At 36.6% G+C, this 22,534-nt stretch overlaps 1 protein-coding gene and 1 pseudogene across 2 annotated transcripts in view; one reads left to right on the top strand and one right to left on the bottom strand.

Moving 5' to 3' along the window:
* The window catches only part of CHM (CHM Rab escort protein), a 225,283-nt gene that overhangs the window by 31,120 nt on the left and 171,629 nt on the right, over window positions 1-22,534 (top strand). For both annotated transcript variants that reach the window (XM_006167014.3, XM_006167012.3), the window contains exon 2: window positions 6,903-6,969. In XM_006167014.3, coding sequence (XP_006167076.1) covers window positions 6,903-6,969 — 67 coding nt within the window. The remainder of the gene's footprint in view (window positions 1-6,902; window positions 6,970-22,534) is intronic.
* Window positions 13,613-15,087, bottom strand: LOC102490891 (RNA-binding protein 4 pseudogene; annotated as a pseudogene).

The following is a 22,534-nucleotide window of genomic DNA, read 5'->3' as shown; positions in this document are numbered from 1 at the left end:
AGTGGCTGCAACATGAATTAAGTATGTAGTCTTATCTTTTGATTGCTTAACCTAGTAAGCTCTGTACTTAATGTTGTTTATGCTTTGTGTACAATGGTGCAGAGATTCCTACGTAGAGTTGTTTAAGTAGGAATATAAAGAATGTGGTTCCCTAAAAGCTCATTGTATTCACAAGTTTTTCCTTGCTAGTAATTCTATTTTTTTTTTTCCTAAAAAAGAAGTTATTCTTTATAAAAGCAGTCACAGTAAATTTTCTAGTTCTATATAATTTTCTTTCCATTCTGGTCTTCACTAGTTATAAATAACACATGAAATGACTTTCAAGGTATAAAGCAGGAATCCATTTTGAAATGTTCTATAAAATAAAGAGTGATTTATGGTTTCATATGATTTGGGCTGAAAGCACTCGGGCTTTGCCAGGTCATCAAAGTCCTGTCAGGGGAATCTATTATTTATTGTTCGATATGCTGGGAGTGGTGTAAGTACTTTATTTTATGTTTATCTTATGTAAGTATAGTGTTAGGAAAAATCAATTCCAGATACTAATACAGTTTTAAGAATATATCATAGAGAACTAACCTAAATATTATAGTTGTAAGTGATGAGATTCAGCAGTAAGGATATGAATTGAGGGGGGATTTTGAAAAATGAATGAATAATGGTTTTATTCCTGTGAAATATTTTAGGCAAAAGTTTTAGAAATATTAATTTCATACTTTTTTGGTCTTGATCTTAGCCTAGCTCCTATGTCAGATATTGAAATATCTCTTTTTTATCCAGATACGTTTCAGAAAATTGCAGAAAGCTGGAATCATACATGTAACATTCTATAAGCCTCTAATATGTGTCTGTGTGTGTGTGTGTGTGTATTTCTTAGCTGCCAGCATTATAACAGAATTTCAGCTGGAAAGGGCGTGATGGAGCAAACTTCAATTTTTCCCATTATAGCTGTTATGAAATGCTAACTTAATACTTTGTGTTTACCTGTATTTAGTAAAAATGAGTTGACAGTAAAAGTTGTAGTAAGCCCTTATAATTCTGATGTAAGAATGTTATGCTAAGGGTTAACTTAATCTGATGTAAGAATTATACAGAGAAGTTCTTTGGGATACACTATTCCATAGTGTGAAATGTTTAAATGATAGCAAATGTTTGATGAACATCCATAGTGTATATATTAAAAGGCTACTGGACTTTTTAAAAATAATTTTAAGTTTTTTTATCTTTGAAGAAAATGTAAATAGTAGTCAAGTGATAGCTTTTTTTTTCTTCTTTAAATAACTAATACTTCTTAAGGGGAAAGAAACAAGAGGGAAGAGAATCAACATTAAATGAATGTCAATGACGTAGTAGGAGGCACTACATAAAGGTGTTAGATATAATTTTGTGCTTATTCCTCCCTATAGCCCTTTGAGACATATCATTAGCTCCATTTTACAGTAGGACACATTGTACTTGTGTGTCTGTGCTTACACATTTCAGTGTTTCCAGTGGAATGGCCAGCGATTTGTTGTTGATCTAGGGCATCTGCTTTTATCTCATGTCTGGCTTTTCCTCATAGGAGAAACTATAATTAATTAATTATAAACATGTGTTTCATTTAAATGCCTCACAAGGATGTTGTGTGAATTTGAGTAATGACTTATAATTCGTCCTCTTTTTTTTTAGGTGTTAGAAATTTTATTTTTAAATTATTCAAGGGATGAAGTGTTGCTAAATTAAACTTAAAAGATATTAACTTAAAACAATCTTTCTACTTATTTTATTGTTATCAATATGACAAAATAGTTCTTTTTTTGGAGAGGATTTTGGTATAGGGCGCGTGCACTCGCCAGAAAGACAGAGAGACAGAAAGCCACGACCCCCCCCCCCCCCGGGGGGGGGGGGGGGAGAGGGCCAGGCCGTAATCCCTTCTCCTCCATCATTCTCCTCTCGGGATCGGAGTGAGTTTAAGCCACCGGGTCCAGGACTCGAACCACGGTCTACTACATGGAAGTCCCATGACATAGCCATTATGCCAACTGCTGGTCCCGACAAAGTTTTAAATGTGTTAATTTTCCTCAGTTAAAAATTTAAAAGTTTAAGTCTTCAGTCCTGTACAAGTATATCCTACATGCTGTGACTAGTTTTGTTTGTTTTTGTAACACTAATTTGACCTTGCTATTCTGGATAAAATCTTTCTAAGAGTCTTTGTTATTTAAAGTTCAGAGGTCACAATTTGGCCTCATCCCCTCTTTTTTTTAAGCATCACCTTTTAGCACTCTTCATTTACCCTTTGCCAAAAATATTCCCACTTTCCTTTGTCCTTCTTTTATAAAACTCTTCAATTTGGGTGGTAACATCCTAAAAGACCCAGCAAGTGTCCCTTGTTCTTTGGAGCTTTCCATGACTCCCCTCTACAGAGAAGGTGTCTTTACATTGTGTTTCTATAATAGTTTAACATTCACTTGTTATTTTAACCTCTTTATTTTTTAAAGTTTCTTTCTTTCTTGATAAAGAAAGACACAGAGAGAGACAGGCACCCATGAAAGAATCTTTATTCCATGATCCCAGGTACATGCATGCCCCTCATACACAGAGAGACCTCAGGATAGGAACCTGAGACTTCCCCATGTGACTGTGGCACCATGGAGTGTTGTGTTACCACTGCGTCACTACAGCTGGCCTTAAATTACTGTTCTATATAGTCTGAGCTCTGTTATGCTAACAATTGACTTAATCTTTTTCTTCTTACCAGGTATCACATTGTATGCTAACCCTTTCTTTTCCCTTTCCCCATTTTATCTCTCTTCATTTCTTTTCTTCAGCAAATATCTATGGAGAATCTACTACATGTCTCCTGTATGGAAGGAACTCTGTTTATTGAATGAGTGGGAAGAAATATGCAATGCTGGCTAGGAAGACATTGCCAACTATATTATTTGTTTGTTATTTTAGTCATTTTAAGTATGAATATAATAAGTCATTGCTATTTAACATTGGAACAGCCTTTCTGTTTCACAAACTTGTGGGCTGTCTGGATGGAAGTATTAAGGGAAATTATCAATAATGGTCATTTTGGCTTTATGAAATTTGGACTGAAATAATGTTCATTACTGAAAACCATTCTTGGCTTTGCTTTGTCAGCAAATTTGAATTTTAACAATGTTGATCAAAGTCATGGAAATAACCACATGTATATCTGCTTTCCCAAAGTAGCAGCTATTTTGGGCTATTTAGAGGAATTTTATTGTTTGCCATAGAGTGGGCATCTGGTAAAAAGAAGTGTATGGTTGGGGTACTGTTAAGATGAAAATATAGTGCTTTTAAACTATCTTTCTGAAGGATAAGAGTGTAGACAGTGTTCCCAGATAAATACTCTTGCTAACAACAGAGCAATGCTATGAGGTAAATGGTGATAATTCTCATGGGTGGTTGAAGAAACAAAGGCTCAAAGAGGTCAAGTGGCTTGTCTGAGGCCTGACAACTAGCTAAAAAACAAAACTGAAGATTCAAGCCTAGGTCTGTCTGACTGAGACCATACTCTGTTCATTATGCTGCTTTACTACCTTTAAATCCTTTTTCTCAACATTTGTCTAAGTTGGAGATAATGAATTATCATGGTAATTTGAATTGGAGATATCAAATTACTTGATATGTGGCAAGTTTTTTTAACCTTTCTGAACTCATTTTCTCACATGGATAAAATACTGCTTACCTCCCAGGATTAAGATGGGGAGTAAGTGAGATGAAGTGTTTGAAAATACTTGGGAAAGCATAGTTTACAAAAATATTCTCATTCTGAGGTTGTCAATTCACACTAATTACTGTATCAGTTTCTGTGCAGAAATTTCTTAATCTGATGTAATTCCACCTGTCTATTTTTGCTATTATTGCCTGTGCTTTGGGGTCTTATTTAAGAAGTCTTTGCCTACTCCAATGTCTCTTAGAGATTCCCCCATGTTTTCTACCGGTAGTTTTATTGTTTGAGGTCTTAGATTTAGATCTTTGATCCATTTTGAGTTGATTGTTTTTAATAGTGAGAGATAGGGGTCCAGGTGGATACCCTGTTTTTCCAGCACCATCTGTTAAAGAAGTTTTCCTTTTCCCACCATATTGACTAGTGCCCTTTGTCAAAGATCAATTGGCTGTATGTTTTGAGGTTTGTTTCTGGGTTCTCTATTCTATTTCATTGATCTACCTGACTCTTTCTGTGCCAAGACTATGCTGTTTTGATTATCACAGCTTTGTAATATATTTTGTGGTTAGGGAGTATGATGCCTCCTACTCCACTCTTCTTGTGCAGTATTGCTTTGGTGATTTAGAGTCTTTTATGATTTCAGACAAGTTCTGTGATTGTTTTTCTGGATCTGTGAAGAATGTCTTCAGTAATTTGATTGGGATTGCATTAAATATGTAGACTAATTAGGTTAGAATTATCATTTTGATTATGTTAATTCTTCCAACACAGGAACATGGGATGTCCTTCAAGTTTATTGTGTCTGTTTTTAGGTTTATCATAGTTTCCATTGTAGAGATCTTTGACTTTGTTGGATAGATTTATTCCTAGGTATCTTATACATTTTGTAGTCATGGTAAATTGGACTACTTTCTTCAGTATTACCTCAGATTGCTGTGTTGTCTATAGAAATGCTATAGATTTTTGTATGTTTGTTTTGTATACTGCACTTTACTGATTTCATTTATCTTCCAGGAGTTTTTTCATGGATACCTTTGGGTCTTCTATTTATACAATCTTGTCATCCACAATGAGAGATAATATCACCTTTTCTTTCCCAATTTGAATGCCACTTAATTTTATTCCCTTTTCTGATTGCATTGGCTAGGATTTTAAGTACTATGTTGGAAAAGAGTGGAGAAATGGGCAATCTTGTTTTAGTATAAAAGCTTTCAGCTTTTCTCCATTCCACATGATGTTACCTATGAGTTTTTCATAAATGGCTTTCATTATGTTGAGAAATCTCCCTTCCCTGCAGATTTTGCTGAGAATCTTAATCATCAAGGGATGTTGTATTTTATCAAATGCTTTTTCTGCATCAATTGATATGATCATATAGCTTTTATCTTTCTTTCTGTTAATAAGGTGTATTACATTTATGGTTTTGCTATATTGAACCACCCTTGCATCCCTGGAATAAAGTCTATCTGGTCGTGATGTATAATCTTTTTTATATGTTGCTAGATACGATTTGCTAGTATCTTGAGAATTTTTGCATCTATATTCATCAGAGATTCTGGTCTATAGTTTTCCTATTTTATCATGTCCTTATCTGTTTTGGAGAAGAGGGTGATGGAGACTTCATAAAGTGAATTTGGGAGGGTTTCTTCCTTTTCGATTTTTTGAAATAATTTGAATAGAATGGTGGTTAATTCTTCTTTAAAAGTTTTGTACAATTCAGAAGTGAAGGCTTTAGGACCTGAGCTTTTCTTTACTGAGAGATTATTTATTACTGATTCAATTTCATTGCTTGTTATAGGTCTATTCTGGCTTTCTGTGTCTTACAGATTCAGTCTTGGTAGAATATATGTGTCCAGGAATTTGTCCATCTCATCCAGGTTTTCTTGTTTGTTGGCATAGAGTTTCTCATAGTATTTTCTAATGATGTTTTGTATTTCTGTTGTATCTGTTGTAATGTTGCCTGTTTCTTTGTAAATTTGATTTATCCAGTTCCTTTCTCTCTTCTTAATTAGTCTAACTAATGGTGTGTCAATTTTGCTTATCTTTTCAAAGAACCAGCTTTTGGTGTCATTTATTATCTGTATAGTGCATTTATTTTCTATTTCATTTATTTCTGCTTGAATCTTTGTTATTTATTTTCTCCTGGCATTTTTTTTCCATTTTTTTTCTAATTACCTGAGGATTGATGTTATGTTGTCCCTTTGCCACGTTTCCATGTTTTGCTTACGTACACTAATAGCTGTTAACTTTCCTCTTATGACAGCTTTTGCTGTGTCCTATAAGTTATGAAAACTAGTGTAATAATTATCATTGGTTTCAATGACTCTTTTGGCTTTACACTTAATTTCTTCATTAGTTGTGAAGTCATTCAGGAGTAGGTTGTTTAGTTTTCATATGTTTGTATATTTTCACATGTTTTCTTGAAATTAATATCAAGTTTAATTCATGGTCGGAGAAAATGCTGGATATAGTTTCTATTCCTTTGAATATGTAAAGACTTGTTTGTGCCTTATCATGTTGTCAGCCTTCAAAAAGGTTCCATGTGGAAATGAGAAAAATGTCTATTTTTTAAGTTTATTTATTTATTCTGCGAGTGAAAGAGAGACAAGGAGAGGGACACCCTCAACAGGATACTCATAGTGTGACCTCTCCTTGCCTCAGCCAACCTTAGGTCATGGGCATGTTTGTACCTGGCATATTCAGGGAGGTCTCTGGATGAGAACCAGGTACTTTGCCTTGTGGATCAGCCTTGCAGAGCATTGAGTTACTGATAGGCCATCATCTGCCCTCACAAAACTTATTTTTAAACCATTGAGAAAGAAGTTAGTATATTTGTGCCCTAGATTTCTTTTTATCTCTAAGATGTGTATACATGTGCTTTTGTCTTAGTGCATTTGGGATGTGGAGATGAGCTAGTGTGTGAACACAGTTCCAAAATAACAAAGTCCTATATTAACAGTATGCTAATTTGGTACATAAAAATAATTTAAGTAATTATGATTTTATTTGTCTCTTCTACATAGTAAAATTTTTGGTATTAATAGTATATGCTTAAGAAACATGTGCTAGTTTAATTTATGTAAATATTACGATTTTGAATATAAGGATAGGTCTTTTTTTGTTAAACTATTCATTCTATGCAGCAATGGCATGAGTTGAACATTTTGTGTAAAAAATATATATTTTTTTACATTGTAAGTGATAAAGATGTGTGTTTTTATAGGTTTGCCTGAATCCATCATTGCAGCTGCATGTTCGAGAAGTGGCCAGAGGGTTCTGCATGTTGATTCGTAAGTTTATCATTGGTAGCATTTGAAATTTCCTAAATATCTCTGTAAAAGATTACAGTTTAATTATATGTCTGTACATATGTATGTGTGTGTGTGTGTGTATGTATATGTAGTATATGAACAAGTTACAAAAATGATTGGAATTACTTTGTTTTACCAATAATATGTAAAATACATAACACACAAGTTTTACTGTTATTTCTATCAAAGAGGGATCCATTTCCTTTGAGAATAAAGCAGATGCATCATAATTTATTTCTCATGAGTAATTTTATTATATGATAAATTTATATGACAAATAATTTTACAATAATAACTAAATAATCTTCCAAAATACTTGGAAACTTCCTACCTGTCTTTTTTTTTTTTTGCTATATACTATGATATCTTTGGCTTCATATTTGATTTTCATAAAATTCAGTCAATATGTTTTTTAATATGTAGTTTTCTTAAAATTCATCAAAATTTTCACTTAAAAAATTCTGAAATTATGGTTTCCCCTTAAATGTGATGATAAAAGGGGAGGTATTGGAAAACTCAACTTTAGATACAGCATAATTTAAATCTCTTTATTTCTGCATCCCCCAAACAAACCCTTAATCTTCCATCTATCTATATCTAACTATATCTAACTATATCTATAGTTTTGACTATTATATATATGACACTTTAATTGTTCATTCACTAGAAAAAGAAAAAAAAAGGAGAAATGGATTGTCTGATTTCTGTTAGACATTAACCATGATGTTTTCCTGAATGGCAGAATACAAAGAGTAACTAGGATTGCAATAGTTTACAGTAACTTCCCATATAATATCCCACTGTACATATACAGGAATCTCAAAAGTAACATTATTTAATTTATATTAAACCATTTATAAATTTATTATTAAAGTATACTAACTCCTTAGTTATTGGATAGAATTTCTAAATTGGATTCAGTTTTCATGCAAGTCCTGCCTTTGGAATTCTCTTCCACTATTGTATATACAACTGCTTATATTGATTTATATGATCAGTTCAGTCTTTAAAATGATCACAATTCACATGCCAAAAACATCTGCTACCTTGAGAACCCAGGGACTGGGCAAGTAGTGTCCTTTAAAATGCTTAATAAAAATGTAAATTCAAATTTCTTTCTGATTACCTTAGTTAACCTAAAATTGAAAATACAGTATTTACTACAAATTTCTGAAAGTTCACAAAATAGTAAAAGTTATTATTGGTTGAGCTTGCCCAATATGCTAGTCATGTATTAGCTTCTTTACACATGTTATGTAACTGAATTCCCATTACAGTCAAGTAAGGTAACTTGTGTTATCCTAATAAAACAGATGGAGAATGTGAGGCATAGAGAGGTTAAGTAATTTTTGTAACTTTACTTATGTAATACTTGTCTAACTCTAGATTTGGATTGATTTCATGTTTTTCATTCCAAAATCTGGAGTCTTCCCAGAATCTACACTCTTAGAAATTGCATAGAGTTTACTAATAGTCCAAAAATAAAGTTCTATTAGGACTATCAGAAGCTAGATCTTACTGTGATAGTGAATTGGTTAGAACTATATTGAGAATATAGTTGCCTTAAGACCTTTGAGCTTAATTAAAATAGCTTTTCAAAGTGACAAAACTTTTTTCTTCTTTTGTTGTACATCATCAATCTCGGTGGCTTTTAAGAGTTAGATACAGTTAGGTATTGATTCTTCCAGACCTTAAGCTTATATTTGGTGACTCAAACAGGCACATTATTTAAGGGTAATGGCTGTCTCCTGTATTATTGATATGTCCTAATCTGAATCTGTTCTGAGCCCTCACTCCATATATCTTACTGTCTGACATCTTCATCTAGATGTGTCATGGGCACTTTGAATTTAGAATGGTTCATACTGAATTCGTCCTCCCTGTCCTTACCTCAAAATATACAAACCCCAGAAAACAACAGTATTTTCTTGCTTCTTTTCTTTTGGAATGGCAGCATCATCTACCCAGTTGGTCAATTCAGGCAGTTGGAAACTTACACTGATTTTTCTCTTTTCCTTATTATCCTTATTTATTCAGACTCTATAGATGATGATGATGAAGACGATCATAGCTAATATTTATTGAATTATTCCAGGTGCTGTTGCTATGTACTTTGAAAACATAATTTCACTTACCTCCTCTGACTTTAATAGCTCTCACCATTATTCCTTTCTCTCCATATCGCTGTCACTGCCCTAGTTCAGACCCCCTCATCATTTCTTAGCTGGGTGAGCTCACAACCATCTGACTAAAGTCTAGCCCTCCAGTCTATTTACTATATTGTTAGCCCATCTATCACTCATGGCATGCTTTAGTGTCTTTGCTCCCTGTATTAGCGATTTTTCAGTTTAAAAAAATCTTATGTGGAAATACAGACAACTTAAACAGATGAAAGCAAAACTGCCTTGGTTGAAATGATTGAGTCTTGGTCAGTTTAGATTTATCTGGCATAGAAGAAAGCATGTATTTTCTGTATGTCCTATAGTACCCTCTATGATCTGGTCTTATTCACACCTTCAGCCTTATCTCTTGCCACTATTACCATCAGTTGTAGTCATCAGTCTTTTCACTTTCTGTCAGGGTTTTGCAAAAGTTATTCCCTCAGCTTGGGTTGCTCTTCTGTACCACTCAGCCTGGCTAATTTTCATCTGTCTTTCAAGGCTTGACTTTATATGCCGCCTGCTAAGGGTAGTCTTCTTTTCTTAAATCCCACTGGGTATGTGTCACAACTATGCCTGGGTTCTTACAACACTATATAAGAATATAAGAATATTATAGCATTTATCACACTCTTACTTCTTCACTTCCCTCTGTCCTCCACTACACTTTAAACTCTTAAATCACAAATATTACTTTGTTTTATATCACCAGCACCTAATACAGTTGATGGTGTACATTAGATATGTCATGAGTGGGTATGTAAGTATTATCGCATATATTTGTGTGTATATATTTTTAGCAATGGTCAGTTCAGTGATGACTAAACTTTATCAGTGTCACATGCATTACAGATAAATGCCTGTTGTTAGAGATACAAATTAAGGTATGGCTAAAAATTAAAGTATGTTGTCATTAACCTTGACTTTTAGTCTCATCAAGCTTTTATACTATCACCATTCATCTCTATGGAGTATTTACCTTTTAAAAAGTTGTATTTATTTCTTGCAACCGAGAGGCAAAGAAAAAGGGGAGGCTCCCCCAATAAAGGCTTTATTGTCATGATCTACCCTCAATCTCAGCTGATTTGAATCATGAGCACACATGGAATACTCAAGGAGGTCCCAGAACATGAACCTAGAAACTTTCCCAAGTGGGTTCAGTTATATTACCACTATGTCCTGATCCCTAAGCATCTACCTTGAGCAGGGAATTATACTAGATCTTAAGGACATGCAAAAAAAAAATGAAATAAAGATGTAAACAGACATTTACATATGCTGTGGTAAGTAATTTGATGGAGGTATATAGAAAGTGCTATAGGGAGACACCTAACTCAGAGAGAAGGCTCCCTATAGGAGTCTAGAAGGATATGTGAAAGAAGGAATGAGTCACACTAGTGCCATCTCCTGTTCCTGTACTCTTCTGCTGCATTTTAAAGTTATTAAGTACTGATGGTTTTGGCTGAGTTGAATTCTTACCTGGGGCAGTCATTCGCAACCCCCTAAATGAGATAACTTGCTTCTTTGCCCTTAGTAGTAGGGAAGCTACCAGCCTTTGGACTTCTACCCCTGAATATTCATGACCTCACCCCAGGGTTTTGTTCTGTTTGTTCAGTGAGTTTCTTAAAGGTTAAAGCTGGTCGAAGGAGGTTAGAAGAGCAGCTTTAGAGGTGGAGGTGTCCCAGCTCATAGGGAGAGAGAAAAGTGAAACCTGCAGCTGTATAATGAAAATCAACCTTCACTGAATGCATCTTCTGGTTTGTAAGTTACCCTCTATAGTAAATTTTTATCAAATCTTCAATTGTCTGCTTTATTTTTTTATCTCAGAGAACACACAGTCAGAAAAAGGACAAATCAGAGTAAGTAAGATGAGATGGAATAGTAAGGGCTGGATCTGGGAAGAATGTTTTAGATAGTTGTCGTAAGATGTGTAAAGATATATGAGATGAAGGAAAACATGACATGTTTGGCAAATTGCAAGTAGTTGAGTATAACTGGCAAAGAGAATATATGACTATTTAGACAGGGATGTGTTAAGAACTGAGGTAGAAAGATGAGTCTTCAAAGTTAGGTAGGGCTCAGGCCAAAGAATTACTTCATCCTACAGACATTAGAGAGCTATTAAATGATCTTTAACAGGGGGATGAAATGATCAGATGTATGTTTTAAGACTACACGGTGGAGAGTAGGCTGGACAAGGGTAGGCAGACCAAGTAGTTGGCTATTTTCAGTGATCTCGTTGAGAGATAATGGCCTGAACTAAGGTAGTGGCTTCAGGATGAATAAAAGACAAGAGATTATATAAAAACTTTGGGACTAGGATCTGTGAGGAAATGAGAGGTGTTACAAATGACAATCAGCACTTTGTGCAAGGAGTTTGGTAAATGGTGGTGGGTGCCAATTTCATTTATTTATATGAGGAACTCAGTAGAATGTTCAGGCTTAGAGACAGAACTAGGGGAAGAAGGGAAGATAATCTGTTCATGATTAGAGATGTTGAATCTGAGATATCAGTATCATATCTAGGTGAAGAGATCCATTTAGCTACGTGTATTAAGAGCTTGAGGTTTGGCCATTATCTGAATAGAAGGTAGTTGAAACCAAAGAAATAAATATAATCACCCAAGAAGTGTGTGTAGTGAAACACAAAACAGGCAAGTATAGAAGCCTAGGTAAGCTTAACTTTTAAGCATGGACAAATGGAGAGATGCCATCAGAGGAAACAAGAAATAGCCTGAAGTTTAGGAGAAAAGCAGGAAAGAATGGATTTTCATATATCTGGTGAATTCACTCTTTGAAAACCTTATTATCTCTCTATCCATAGAAGAGATAGTCTGAAGGAAAGTAATTATGAATTGTTTTCTTACTATAGACCAAGTTTAAATCTTTTCTCATTTAATGTATATTTCAGTATTTAAGACTCTTCACAGTCAGGCATAATCTACTTCCCCAGCCCTATCTTTTATTTCTGCTTCACATGTAAAATGTTATCATATATGTCTTTGTTCTGTAGACATGTGTACCCATGATTTTTTTTTTTTTTGGAGAGGTTTTTCGCTATAGGGCGCATGCGCTTGCCAGACAGACAGAGAAAGACATAGAGACAGAAAGCAAGAAATCACCCTCTGGGGTGATGGCCACGCCGCAATCCCTTCTCCTCCATTCTCCTCTTGGGATCTTGGGCACGCACGCACACGCGCCTGGCGTGAGTTCTAAGCCACCGGGTCCGGGACTCGAACCGCTGTCGACTACATGGGAGTCCAGCAACATAACCATTACGCTAACTGCTGGTTCCCCCATGATTTTTTTATAAGCCAGAGAGTGTGTGCATTTACCAGAGAGAGACAAAGACAGAGAGAGAAACCGAGAAAGCACTGCCAGTCATGCTGTGATCCCTTCACCTCCATTTCTCCATCCTGTCTAGATTTGAGGCATGCAGGCACACATGCCTAATGTATTTTTCAAGCCTCCTGGCCAGGATTTGAACTGTGGTCAGCCATGTGGGATCTAGCTTCCTTAACCACTAGGCAATAGGACCCCCTCTACATGCTTTTATAAAGATAATTTTTTTAGGGGCAGGATGGTGGTAGAGCAGTAAAGCAGTTCTCTGTGAGACTGACCCACGTGGGAAGGTTCTGGGTTCATATTCGGAACCCTTCCTGAACTTGCTAGCACATGTATGCCCATGATCCAGAGCTGGCTGAAGCTGAAGGTGGATTGTGACATGAAGACCCTATTGAGGTGAATGTCTCTTGTCTCTTTTTCTCTCATTCATGGAAGAAAGAAAACTATTTTTTAAAAAAAAATTCTAAAAGCCATGATCAACAGCACATACAATTTACCATCTTAAAGCATACAATTTAATAGTGTTAAGTGTATTCATTGTTATGCAACAGATCTCTAGAATGCATTTGTGTACAACTGAAATTCTCTATCCACTACATCATAACTCCCCTTTATCCACCACCTTTCCCCAGCTGCTGGCAAACACATTCTATCAGGTCATCAGAAAAGTCATGATGCATTTTTGTTGTTGAAAAACCATTTATTTCACTGGAAAGAAAAAAGCGATTCAATTCTATAGGTCTAACTTTGGGACAAAAAGAGACCCAAGAGCAGTGACACTTCACCAAGTGATCATTTCCAGATCCTATACCCACATGAAGCAGGAGGAAAGGAGGAGACAGTACAGACCCCACCAATTTCTGCATGCAAGAAGTCCTGCTGGGAAAACAGAACATGAATGAGAAGCTACAGGAGTATTGAAGGAGATGAAGAATAGGAAAATGGGCAGGAGACAGGAAAAAGACAAAAGGTCCAAACTTAGCAAGATAAACTAAGTTCCACACTTCCTGAGGTGAGCTAGTCACGGAGATGGGGTACCATGAAAGGTGTATTATCATGCACAACTGCAGCTTAGAATTTCAACCCCCACACACATCCCACTTCAAGCTTTAAAAGTGTTAGTACTGCACTGGACACACATACTCCTCTGGCTCATACCAGGCTTTGTGGTACAGGGAATTCAATGTGGGTGCCGAAGCTTGGGACAACTCACCGTCATCCCTGTAACTATAGCTCTCTACAACAATAGGGACTGAGGCTGTAGTGTGATGAAGGGGGCTCCCATCCTGCTGGTGATATGAAGAGGATGCTGCAGTAACAGGAGGTCCTGAGGTCAGCAACAGATGTCTATTGTAGGGATTGAGAGAAGTGGAGGTGAGATGGTGACTGGTCATGGCTGTGTTCTGGACTTGAGGCAGCTGGGACAGGGTCTGCTCTGCATAACTATATGCAGTCGGTATAAGTAGTGGCGGAGACAGCTGTAGCTGCCAGTGCCTCATACGACCCGGGGAGCATGGCAACACTTGTAGTAGGTATCGAGCGCTCCATGTGTGTGGTTGTAATACAATGAATCACCATAGCTGATGGTGTAAGGCATATGCACTGGTCCATTTTGCTCATTATATTGTTCCATCAATTCTGCTATTCAGCCTGAACCATCTATTGGACACTCTTTGGATCAGTGCCCCTCTTTCCCACATAGATAGCAGCTGCTCTGGTCTCCCATCCCCGGCTCAGTCCTAAGCCAGCTAGTAGACAACTGCCACGTGCATTTATTTGCCTTGAAACTCTGTGTTATCAAGTCCCCTGATTTTGCCTCCGTAATTTGACCACTTCAAATCATGTAAGTGGAATGATAGAGCATTTATCTTTTTGTGACTGGTTTATGGCACTAATATAATGTCCTCCAGGTTCAGTATATATAACACATTTTGTTTTACCATTCATCTGTTGATAGACATTTAGGACTGCTTCCACTTCTTGGCTATTATGAATACTACTATGAACATGGTGTGCAGTTATCTCTTCAAGATCCCATTGGATAAATACTGAGAAATAATGGTTTTTCTAAATTATATGATCATTTCATTTATTAAAAATGATTTTTTTAAAGATTTATTTATTTAAGGACCAGCAGATGACATAGTGGTTATGTTGCTGGACTCCCACATGTCCAATGGCGATTCAAGTCCCAGACTCGGAGGCTTGAAATTCATGCTTGGTGCGCAATGTGGGAGTCCATTGCCTTAATCACCATGCCACCTGTTGGCCCCAAAGCTATTTTTTTAATGCCAGTATGCGTGTGCATGAGAGAGAGAATGCATGAGAAAGAGAGGAAAAATGTGTGCACCTGCCGCAGTGGGGTTCGATAATGCTGCACTCCAGTTCTCCATTCTGTTGGGATCATGGGCACACCCGTGTACCCCTGGTGTGTTTTGCAAGCCAATGGGACATGATTTGAGCCGTGGTTAGCCATGTGGGATCTGGCTTCCTCTGCACAGCATTTAATCACTTCATTATAGAGCCAGCCTGGTCGTTCCATTTTTAATTTTTTGAAGAACTTGAACATTGTTTTCCATAGTTGTTCCGTCATCTTTTGCATCTCCACTCTTTTTTCCAGTTTATGCCACTGTTTACTATTGGATCACTCCAGTAACCTTCTTATTGGTCTCTTTCTGCTACACCCTCTGGTACTTGGCCTTTCTTTCTTTCTTTTTTTTTTCTCTTTTCTTTTTTTTCTGAGAAAACTGGTTTATATAGCAGAGAGAAAGGGCAGAATAAGGAAGGGTATAAGTTGTTTGCTAATAGTTTATATTGGTTCATTTAAAATATTGCAGGCAACTGATTGGCTAGACCTTATTCTTACACCATAAACTCAAGAATACTGGGGAAAAGAAAGGGTGGGGGTCACATTGTGAAATATATAATCTTTTTGCAACATCACGGCTTATTTACTATAAACTAAAACATGCCTTTTTGGGCAATAACCCTGATGGGTAAGGGCTTCATCAAAGTCTCAGGCTTTCATTTTTCTGAAGCCTTTAAGATTTTAAAAATATTTTTAATTTTTTTTTCTTATTTTTTACATTCAGTCATTGTACAGCTTTACAACATTGAAAATGAATTTTCCCAGCATGAGTACCCTATGTGTTAATCTAGTCAAAGAAATTAACATACACATTGTCATCAACAGATACTTGGACCTTGTACTGCACGTATTGCCCTGGACTGCTTTTCTTTCACATTCCGCCCCCCTTTTTTTTTTGGAGAGGTTTTAATTAATGCCTAGTTTTATCGTTAGTACTTCTTCTTTGTACCTTCTTTGGCTTACAATCACTCTTGTTCTTTTTCTGTTTGAATTAAACTCTCAGATCTTTATTTATGTTTTTTTTTTTTTTGGAGAGGTTTTTGCTATAGGGCGCGTGTGCTTGCCAGAAAGACAGAGAGAGACAGAGAGACAGAAAGCGAGAAATCACCCCCTGGGGGGATGGCCACGCCACAATCCCTTCTGCTCCATTCTCCTCTTGGGATCTTGGGCATGCACACACACGTGCCCGGTGTGTTTTAAGCCACCGGGTATGGAACTCGAACCGCGGTCGACTATATGGGAGTCCAGCGACATAGCCATTACACTAACTGCTGGCCCCGCACATTTCCCCTTTTTGATTGAGATCTTTGTTTTCATAAAGTATTAATGATCAATATTTAATTATGAATTTGTCCCACATCACTGGGAAGGCTCTTTCCCATATACTTTGTCCTGTTAAGGAAAAAAGAGGTGGTCTCTCCTTCCTTTCTAACTATATCACTTATAATTCTTTCCCTCACTTACAATATTCTGCTATAGCTACAGTTATGTGTTTCTTTTTTTCATTTTTAGTGTTATTTATGCCTTTTCTCTGTTTCTTTGTCCTTGGTCTTTTTTAGAGATTTTTCTACAGGGCCCATGTGCTTGCCAGAGAGACAGAAAGCAAGAATCATCCCCCATGGGGGAATAGCCAGTTTCTTCTCCTCCATTCTCCTCTTGTGATTTTGAATATGCGTGCACACGTGTTTGGTGTGTTTTAAGCTGCTGGGTCTGGAACTCGAACCACAGTCAACCACATGGGAGTCCAGCAACATAACCATTACACCATCTGCTGGCCCTCCTTGTTCTTTTTTTGAGATTTGTCTATTTCATTAGACTTTTCAAAGAACCAGCTATTGCTTTGTTGACTCCTTCAGTAATGTGTTTGTTTTGTATCTAATTAATGCCTAGTTTTATCGTTAGTACTTCTTCTTTGTACCTTCTTTGGCTTACAATCACTCTTGTTCTTTTTCTGTTTGAATTAAACTCTCAGATCTTTATTTATTTATTTATATATTTATTTTTTGGAGAGGTTTTTGCTATAGGGCGCGTGTGCTTGCCAGACAGACAGAGAGAGAGAGAGAGACAGAAAGCGAGAAATCACTCCCAGGGGGGATGGCCACGCCGCAATCCCTTCTCCTCCATTCTCCTCTTGGGATCTTGGGCATGCACGCACACATGCCTGGCGTGAGTTTAAGCCACTGGGTGTGGGACTCAAACCGCGGTTGACTACATGGGAGTCCGGCAGCATAGCCATTACGCTAACTGCTGGTCCCTCAGATCTTTATTTTTAAGCCTTCCTTTTTGCTTAATATTATAATTTATGACTAGTATGTAGTTCCTCCCAGGGCTACATTAACTGTTTTATGTGAAGTTTAAATATTCTCTAACAAGCATTATGATTTCTTCTTTTGCTCTGCTGATTAACTTGGAGTTATGTTTAAACATTTCCAAGTATATTCATTTTTCTTTTAAAATGTTGTTATTTTTACTCATGATAGAGAGCATGTGTGTGTGTACAGGAGAGAGATAGAGACAGAGACAGAGTCTCTGTCATCCATGCTGTCATCCCCTTTCCTCAGACCTCTAGTTTATCAGGATCATGGGCACCCAGCATGTTTTCAGGTTGAGTCAGCGTTTGGCTTCTAGCTCTGCAGTCTGCTTTGCTACTGCCTTTCACCAAATATGCTTTTAAATTTCAGTATCTTCATTGAGTTTTTAGGTCCAACACTCATGACAAAACATGAAAATGATATAAAATAGAGGAAGTAAAATGGTTAGAATGTACTTCCTTTTTCTTCCTATCTGCATCTCACCCTCTCTACCTCCCAGAAGCAACTATTACTACCTTTTATATGAAGGGGTCTTCAGAAAGTTCTTGAAAAATGTGTATTATGAAAAGATCATGGATTTTAAAATTTTAGGCCAAAATAAACTCATACATTGATGCAATTTTTCTATGAACTTTATTGCTTTTATTTTTATTTGTTTCATTTTATGATTTCTTATTTACATCTAACTGTTGCACATCTCTATAGTGCAATGTGGTTTTTCAAAGTATTCATGCAGTATATGATGACCAAATCAAAGATATTACCATATCCATAAACTTTAAAAAGTCCTCTCATATGCCCTATAATATATTATCCAGGGATAGGAAGAGGTTGCAGGAAAATACGTAATTATTTATAATGTGTATATTAGATTCAGTGTAGAAAGTTACAAGATACTAAGCAGTTAACATCAAGGATCCTTCATGTTGCCTTTTTATATCTTTATCTACCTATCTTTCTATTCCCTACTTCCCATCATTTCTTAATCCTGGCAACCACTTATCTGTTTTGCTTCTCTATAACTTTGTTAACTCTGGAACTGTACAGTATGTAAACTTTTTTCATTGGTATTTTCCACATAGCATTCCTTGGAAATTTATCCATGTCATTGCATGTATCGTAGTTTGTTCAATTCTCTTGGAAATTTATCCACTTTGTTGCATATATCAATAATTTTTTTTTAATTTTTTGCTGAGTAGTACTCTATATTATGTATATACCATTGTTAGTGTAGTCATTCTCCTGGTGAAGGGCATCTGAGTTGATTCCACTTTTGACTGTTAAAAATAAAGTACATCTGTAGGGTTTTGTGTGTGTTTAAACATAAATTTTTCTCTGGGGTAAATTTGCAGGAGAGTATTGTTGGGTCATTCAGTAATGGCATGCTTAGCTTTTTAAAAGTAATTTGTAGGGCCTGTAGGTGTCATAGTTGTCAAGGCTTTGGACTCCCATGTGGCTTACTATGGTTTGAATGTCAGGCCCAGTGGCTAGAAACTCACTCTGAGCACATGTGCGTGCATGCCCAGAATACCAAGAGGAGAGTGGAAAAAGGATTGCAACTTGGCCAATCCCCTGAGGGGTGATTTCTCATTTTCTGTCTGTCTGTCTCTGTATCTCCAGCAAGCACATATGCCCTGTAGCCAAAATCTCTTAAAAAAAAAATTCCTAGTGAATGTGTGTACTTGCTGAAGAAAGACAGAAAGGAAGAATGAGAAAGCACCCTCCATGGGGAATGGCCATACCGTAATCCTTTCTCTTCCTTCTTCATCTTTCCTTTTTTGATTTTGGGCACATACACACATGCCTGGTGTGTTTTTCAAGCCAAGAGGCCCAGACTCAGAACATGGAGCTGGCCATGTGGGATCTAGCCACTTTAACCATTATGCCACTGACTGGACCCTCTTGTTTATTAGCTTTTTAAGAAACCTGATGTTTTTCAGAGTGTCTATTACCACTTTATAATCCCTTTAGCAATATATTGGCCATCCAGTTCTTCTGCATTTTTACCAGAATTCATTGTTGCCACTATATTTTCTCTTTCTGTAATTGTTACAGGGGTGTGGTCATACCTCATTGTGTTTTTTTTTTTTTTTTTTTGGAGAGGTTTTCGCTGTAGGGTGCATACACTCAACAGAGATACAGAGAGATAGAAAGCGAGAAATCACCCTCCAAGGGGGATGGACACTCCGCAGTCTCTCCTCTCAGGATTTTGGGCATGCACACACGCGCCTGGCATGAATTTAAGCCACCGAGTCTGGGACTCGAAACGCGGTTGACTACATGGGAGGGAGTCCAGTGATGTAGCCGTTACACCATCTACTGGTCCCCTCATTGTGGTTTTATTTCACATTCTTAATGGATAATGATGTCAAATATTTTTCATGTGCTTATTTGCCATCTATATATCTTCTTTGATAAAATATCTTCATTCCTTTGTCTATTTCTAATTGGATTCTTTTTCTCTTTTACTGTTGAATTTTTAGAGTTCTTTAGATGTTTTAACCAAATATATTTTTATTCCATTTTTATTAATTGGTTTCTGATTAAGTTATATTATTAAAGAATGAACTCTGCATGATATTAATTATTTGGTATTTTTGAGAATTGCTTTATGGTTTGGAACTATATGGCTCCATGTGGCTTAAAAATAATTTTTTAAAATGGTTACATAGATCTGTATATTTATTAGATTAAACTTGTTAGTTCTGTTGATAAAGCTTTTGTTATCTGATTGATCTATTAATTGTAGAGGAATATATTAAATCTATCTTGATTGTGGAATTCTTATTTTTTTTCTTGCAGCTCTATTAATTTTTGCTTTATTGTTCTGAGTATATATTAATAGAGGCATATAGGTTTAGAATTATGATATCTTTGTCTTTTTACTTTATATTCAATCTTTCTGTATCATCATGTTATAGATGGGCCTCTTGAAAATAGCATATAACTCAATTTTATTATCTTAATTCCCTCTGGCAAACTTTGCTTTAACTGAATATTCTCATCTTAGATTTATTGTGACTCATTAATGTATGGATAGATTTATACCATCTTTTTTTTTTTTAAAGAGAGGTTTTTGCTATAGGGTATATGTGCTCACCAGAAAGACAGAGAGAGACAGAAAGACAGAAAGTGAGAAATCACCCCCCAGGGGGGATGGCCACGTCACAATCCCTTCTCCTCCATTCTCCTCTTGGAATCTTGGGCACACATGCACACGTGCCTGGCATGAGTTTAAGCCACCAGGTTCGAGACCTCAACCATGGTCAACTACATGATAGTCCAGCAATGTTACCATTATGCCAACTGCTGGTCCCTTTTGTTGCTTTTTAAAAAACAATTACTATAGCATATGTGTGCTGGCCTGAGACATACAGACAAACAGACAGACACAGAAAGAGAGTAAGTGAGAAAGCATTGCTCAGAGGAGATGGCCGCCCTGCAGTCCCTTCTCCTCCATTCTTCTCTCTTGGAATCTTGGGCATGTACATACACATGCCCAGCATGTTTTCAAGCCACCAGGTTCAGGACTTGAACCATGGTGTGGTATCCAGCCATCTTAACTAATATACTACCATTTGACCTTCTTTTTGCTTTTGAGAAGTCTGCTGCTAGTCTGATGTCATCCTTTTGTGGATGAATTTTTTTTTCATGTTTGCCATAGGATGTTTCTCTCTAGCAAGCACAAGACAAAAAGTAAGAAATCACCCCTTAAGGGAGGTAGCCACACCACAATCCCTTCTCCTCCATTGTCCTCTTGAGATTTTAGACACACAGGCACATATGCCTGGCATTTTCAAGCCTGCAGGTCTGGGACTTGAACCGTAGTCTACCATGTGGGAGTTCAGTGCCTTAACCACCACACCACCTACTCCCTTGAATTCTCTTTTCTTTCTAATTCATTTAATGTCTTTTGTTCATGTTTGTGGTTATGTTGTTTCACTTTTTGCCTTATAGGTATGAAGCTTGTTTCCATTCATCCTGTTCAACACTTGTTTTGCTTCTTGAAATCAAATAATTTATGCTTTTACTAGCAGAAAAGTTCCCAGCTATTTTTTTAAACATTACATCTGTCCTATTCTTCTGTTTGGAAATTGTCTTAGAAATATATTAGATCTTCTAATTCTGTCTTTTACTCCTCTTAACATCTCCTTCCTCTTTCTCATCTTTTTACTTTAGATGCTGCATTGTAGGTAATTCTCTCAGCTTTATCTTTTACTCGATTGTTGGAAAAGTGATAACACATTTTTGCATAGAAAAATACGTTATGACTTTTCTGACAACCCAGTAGTTCTGGAGTGCACAATATTACCCATAGGTTGACCCCTTGTTTTTATAAATAGCATCTTACTGGAACACACTGTGTGTACATGTATATACATATATATGTTTGTGTATTGACCATTGCAATTTTAAATCCACAAAGGTAGAGTTAAATTAGCTGCAGCAGAGAGTGTGGCCTGTAAAGCCTAAGATATGTCTTGTCTGGTGCTTTATAAAAAAATACTTCACAGGCGCATCTGCAGTGATGCAGGTCATAGGGCACTAATGTGTGATGCTGGAGCCACATGGAAGGCCCTGGTTAGGATCTTGGGTCATTCTGAACTCTCTAGGCATGTCTACATGTGCCCATGGTTCTGGCTGGCTGGGAGTCTGGGAGAGGACCACAGTATGGCAAGATCCTGTTGAAGATGCCTATCTTTGATTCCCCTTTTCTCTCTCTTATAAAATAAACAAATCAAAGAAACTTTAAAAAAATGTTGTAGATCTCTTCAGATGTGTCTGACATTTTGTTTAACCTAGCTATCATTTTTACCTCAGGGTTTCACTTATAGTAGTTTTTACTTATTTATTTATTCATCTATTTTTTTTAAGAGAGATTTTTGCTTTAGGGTGCATGTGCTCACCGAATTCTCACTGAAAGTCAGAATCCACCCCCCAGGGGGATAGTCATGCCACAATCCCTTCCCCTCCATTTTCCACTTGGGATTTTAGGTGTGCATGCACATGCGCCTGGCATGAGTTTCAAGCCTCTGGGTCCAGGACTTGAGCTGAAGTTGGCCATATGGGAGTCTAGTGACGTAACCATTATGCCATCTGCTTGTCCCTTCATTTATTTTTTAAAGCTGTAATGTTCTTTCCTTGTATTTCAGTTCATTCTTCCATTTTTTTTTAGCATGTAAAACATACTTGTTTTATAGTCTCTGATACATATTTCTATTGTGTGATGTTCTTACAGAGTTTAATCCTGTTTGTTATTTTGTTTCTGACTTTTAGGTCAGTATTTTGTCCTCTTTTTCCCCTTGAAATGTTTATTTATTTATTTATTTTGGAGAGGTTTTTGCTGTAGGTCGCATGCG

The sequence above is a fragment of the Tupaia chinensis genome, unplaced genomic scaffold (genome assembly GCF_000334495.1).
Source record: "Tupaia chinensis unplaced genomic scaffold, TupChi_1.0 Scaffold144426_1, whole genome shotgun sequence".
Lineage (NCBI taxonomy): Eukaryota > Metazoa > Chordata > Mammalia > Scandentia > Tupaiidae > Tupaia > Tupaia belangeri.
The sequence above is the reverse complement of the archived record's forward strand: the minus strand, read 5'-3'. Positions and strand labels throughout refer to the sequence as shown.